This window comes from Atta cephalotes, assembly GCF_000143395.1.
Source record: "Atta cephalotes unplaced genomic scaffold scaffold00005, whole genome shotgun sequence".
NCBI lineage: Eukaryota > Metazoa > Arthropoda > Insecta > Hymenoptera > Formicidae > Atta > Atta cephalotes.
In genome coordinates, this window is record NW_012130069.1 from 302363 (window position 1) to 307278 (window position 4916).

A 4916-nucleotide genomic window follows, 5' to 3' on the forward strand; every position below is an offset into this window, starting at 1 on the left:
ATATTACAAATTTTCAAATATTAATAGCTATTTTAAAAGAATAGAAAAGAATTGTAAATTAATTTTTATTCGAATAGTGCCGATCTCTGTTCTAGACGTACCAGTTATCGAAATGATCTAGTAATCGACATTCTTTATTTATTTGCGTATCAATTTATTAACTCGACTATGCGTATGATGATTACTGGTCCGTAGAATGTCTAGATAACAATTACGGATCTAATTTTTTTATTTCAATTTTGGATACATTATTATTTGGTTTACAAGAATTTTTTTCAGCTAGTAATCGACAGATATGGCTCGAACGTGCTTCAGTGAACCAGTACATGTCACGTAAAAAAAACCTATGAAATAATAATATGTGTAAAACTGCGATCAAAACATAAAACTGTGATCTCGATTTATAATTCGAAGCTCAATTTATTTCATACAAGTCGCCAATACTCCAAAATCACACGAGATGTCAAACAATGTCTTTTAACTTCATAATGAAACAGTTGATCGAAATCACGCAGGCTCGGTTACTGCACATATTCGATTTAATCAATAGTGAATTCATTATATTTAGGACTTTCACAATGTAACACAATATTATAAATACTTTCTTGGAACCAATATTAGAAAAAATATTAGCTAGTCTCACGCTCGACAGAAAGCACTAAAATACGTCTTTAATGCATGAAATTTCGATTACTGGTATCTTGATTTCTGGGCCAACTATCTTATTTGATAGCAAATTGTTCATTTCTTCGACGTGAAATGCATTAATACATCTTCACTTGGTCGTAAAGTGAGAGAACCTTCGAATTTAATCGTATCGACTGTTTTCACACTTTTCACTCTCCATTTCCTGAGAATAGCAGTCAACACGGTTTTTTCTTCGAGTTGAGCGAATTTCTGACCTATACAGTTTCTTGGTCCAGCGCTGAACGGAATATAGGCGTACGGATTTCTGTTCTTCGAGTTTTCTGGAAGAAAGCGATCCGGATCGAATTTCAATGGGTCCGGCCAAACCACCGGATTTCGGTGTGTTAATAAGATTGCCAACACGACCATAACACCTTTCGGAAGTATAAAATTATCTATAAAATAAAAGAAAAACAAATTAATGTATACACAGAGTGTTTCAAAAATGGATTCTTTGACAACATTCTAAGACGAAAATATTAATATGAGAAATCGAGATTATAATAGTTTTTAAATTAATAGCAATCAAAATTTACTGATCGGAGCTGATATTCGAGCGCTCAGACATGATAAATTGATTGATAAATAATAAAGGTATTTCAGAGCCTTCTTTCTTTCTCTCTCAACAACTCCAAGATTATATATAATAATAATACAAATATACATGGCATTTTTATTAAAAAATTATTGTTGCTTCTATACGGAATCTATTTAAGCATTACATACACATAATTAATGTCGCAGTACATAACAAAATATTAATTTAATAGCGAAATACTACATGTTTCAAAATAAATTCATAATCTATCAGAATTCTAGTTGAAATAACCAATTTCCAATTTACCAGAATTTAAAATAATCAGAATGTAACCTTCTATCAATCTAAATTTAATCAGAAATTTAATAAGCTTAATTAGAATTCTGGATCATTTTCTACTATTCCAAACTTTTTTTTTCGTGTAGCAATAGTATTTTTGACCACATTTATATAAATGATAATTTAACATTTTTCTTAAAAAAAACTATATAAATAAAAATTATTATATATCAAAGCCGATCACACATGCTCGAAAATAAAACACGCAATACTCAGATCGCAGCGAGACGAAATACGTCACGAGACTGAGGAGAATTGCTTTGTCATTTCCTAACGATATAATAAATAACAGAGTATTATTTCATTCCATGTACTCTCCTCAAATATTAATAATATTAAACTGGCAGCAGAGATATGAAATTAAGAATGTTACAATAGAAAATATAAGTAACATTGGTAATGTTTTATCCTAATAGTGCGATTAGCTCAGCGTAAATGTATTAGACTATCGTTCTAGGGATCGTAAGTTCTCGTAAATCTTACCGACGATGCATTTTTTAATAATTAATTAATTAAATAGTTAATAAGATAGAAAATAGGTATGCAAAACAGTAAATAATGCATTACAATGGGAAAATAAAAAGTAATAATAACAAAAAATTATTTTTTTCGTTAAGATATAAATTTTTTTATTATATAAAAGGGATTATTTGGTCCCAATTACCAAATTATTTTGTTTAAAACAATTAATAATTTGGTTGTATTTGTGATATAATAATTTCGTAATAACCATCTAACTTTGCTACTAAGTTCCAAATCTTGGTAGTAATAAATGTTTGATTTTATGTACTTTCAATTTATATTTGTTACTACATTTTATAGTGTAATTTACTATATGCAAAAATGATTTATTTTCTTAATACGTTTATGTCTTATTATCAATTTTTTGATATACATTTAAAATGAATTTTTTCAGCTTTAAAATTTTTTTCAGATATCAATATGTGAAAATTTCCGAATTTGATTCGTTTTTGAATCAAAAAGATTCGATTCGATTTGATTCAGTATAATGATTTCAGCTTCGATTCTATTCGATTCAATTTGGCAAATGCTGATTCGCACACTTTTAATTTAATTATTTTATTATGAATAAATTTACATATTGGTGCATTTTTTGAAATTCTTACTTAAGTAGCAGATAAAGTTATGACCAACCTATTTTTACATCTTTCGATAGTTCCCTTGTGATTATAGGTACACTCGGAAATATTCGGAGTGTCTCCTTTATGACTCTGTCGAGATACTTTAATTTCGACAGCTCCTTTAAACTGGCTGGTGTTTCTGAATCTCCGAAAACCTCCTCGAGTTCTTCATGAACTTTTGCCTGATGCTTTAAATTATTGCCCAAAAGAAAGAGCGTCCAAGTTATCGCAACTGCAGTTGTATCATGCCCCTATTAACATTTTTTATATTATTTTACATGTCCTTTTTATAGATATATTACCTTGTTAATTTAATTAAACGGAAAATTTTATGTATAATAATTGTAAAATTTTAATTTTAATTTTAAGTCGGACGTCTTACTTCAAACATGAATGTGTCAACTTGCGCTCTCAACTCATCATCGGTCAGAGGAGTATCAGATTTCTCATTCTGATCTAATAATAAATCTAAGAACGCCTGTCTCTTACGCTTACCTAATATAATAAATTTTATTAAATAAGGAATATATATAAAGTACCTAAATAAATTATGTACCTATAATCTGTATAAAGTACAATATATAATTCAAATTTACAATCGTTACCTATATTAAATTCATTATCTTCATTTTCGAGTTCCGTATGGCCGTTTTGCGATTGTCGTTCAATTTTTCTCTTTCTTATCACCTATATAAAATTTATCGTGTCAGATGTAAAAATGAACATTCTTCATAATAATATAAACATTTTAGTAAAACTTTAACTGTTTTAAATGGCTAAATACAAACATTTTTAGCATTTCTGTACCTCTTTTGTAAATCCATGTAATATATCAAGCGCTGATTTAAACTGTTTCCCTGTAGGCAGTAAATAGAACAACCATTCAATCCAATGCCACGGTCGAAATAGTCGTTTTGTTGTTAACGAGGAAGTTCTAAAAGTACGATTGTCGTTTAACTTACGTAAACTACATAATATGTAATTAAGTATAAATATATTATGTAAATAATTATTAAAATTATTTATCATTAATTCTTAACACGCAAGTAATAATTCATTAGTTGTTTTATTAATAATACTGTCCGACAAAACATTTTTTTGCAACACGAACATGAATAACTATTTTATATGTAATATAATATATTATGTTAGGATCGATATATGATATATATAGGATATATATGATAACACAAACTATAGAAATTAAAGGTTTAAACAATCTAGCTGGATCTTATATAATATGATTCCTGTGTGAATTTATATACGTATATAGTGATCCCAGAAACGTATGCCGAAATGATATTTCGGTCTTGAAAACGCTAACTCTACTAAACTACCATAGTAATATTATGAGTTAAATTGACTAGCAATTTAACAAATTTTTGATGCTTATTTGCATCTTCGAAACGATCTTGATAATACTGAATGACATATTAAAATCTGTAAATAATTCATTCTTATTGCGAAAAATATTATCTCGGTTGAGAGTCGAATCCAGATCTCTTGCATTCCTTGGGATTATCCTAAACTTTTAGACTACCGAGGCTTTAGAAATATTCTTCGCAATAATGAAAACATGAAGAAACAATGTTTCTTTAAGCGACGGGAATTAAACAATATAATATATTAGAACTATATATATAGAACTATATATATATATAGAACTATATATGCGATAATTATAGTTTGTGTTATCACATATACGGTCCTATAATATATTGTTTATTTACGTCGACTAAAGAGACATTGTTCCTTCATATGCCAATTATTACGAAGAATATCAGTATATAAATTCACACAAGAATCATACAAGCATTTAAAATCCAGCTAGACCGTTTAAGACATTGATTTTTATCATTTTTTATGTATTTTTGATTTGTGAACGAAGCTGACTATCATATTACAATTTTGAGGCAAATAGCATTAAAGAAGCAAAAAATGACGATTGAGATTTTTGTGATATTGTTAGCTCGAAGGAAATTTTTAAAAATATCATTAATGATATTTATCATTAATGATACACGAAAGTACCATTAAAATTTCTAAATTTAAAATGCCTGTTGTTATAATATAATTTTTCATGTATTCAAAATGTCTTTTTTATGTAACGCACATGAGAAAAAAATTGTTACCAAATTGCTATATCGTGAAAACAAAAACATATCGAAACAAAACAAAATGCAAAACAAGTTTTAAAAATTCTTTTCGCA

The 4916-nt window shown here is 27.9% G+C and overlaps 1 protein-coding gene across 1 annotated transcript in view; it reads right to left on the reverse strand.

The window, feature by feature from the left end:
• Window positions 1–741: 741 nt before the first annotated feature.
• LOC105626218 (cytochrome P450 4C1-like) overlaps window positions 742–4916 on the reverse strand; it is a 19471-nt gene continuing 15296 nt past the window's right edge. The window contains exons 6-10 of the mRNA XM_012207524.1: window positions 3514–3655; window positions 3312–3393; window positions 3089–3201; window positions 2720–2957; window positions 742–1082 (exon numbers count right to left, since the gene is read on the reverse strand). Of these exons, the coding sequence (XP_012062914.1) occupies window positions 742–1082; window positions 2720–2957; window positions 3089–3201; window positions 3312–3393; window positions 3514–3655 (916 nt within the window). The remainder of the gene's footprint in view (window positions 1083–2719; window positions 2958–3088; window positions 3202–3311; window positions 3394–3513; window positions 3656–4916) is intronic.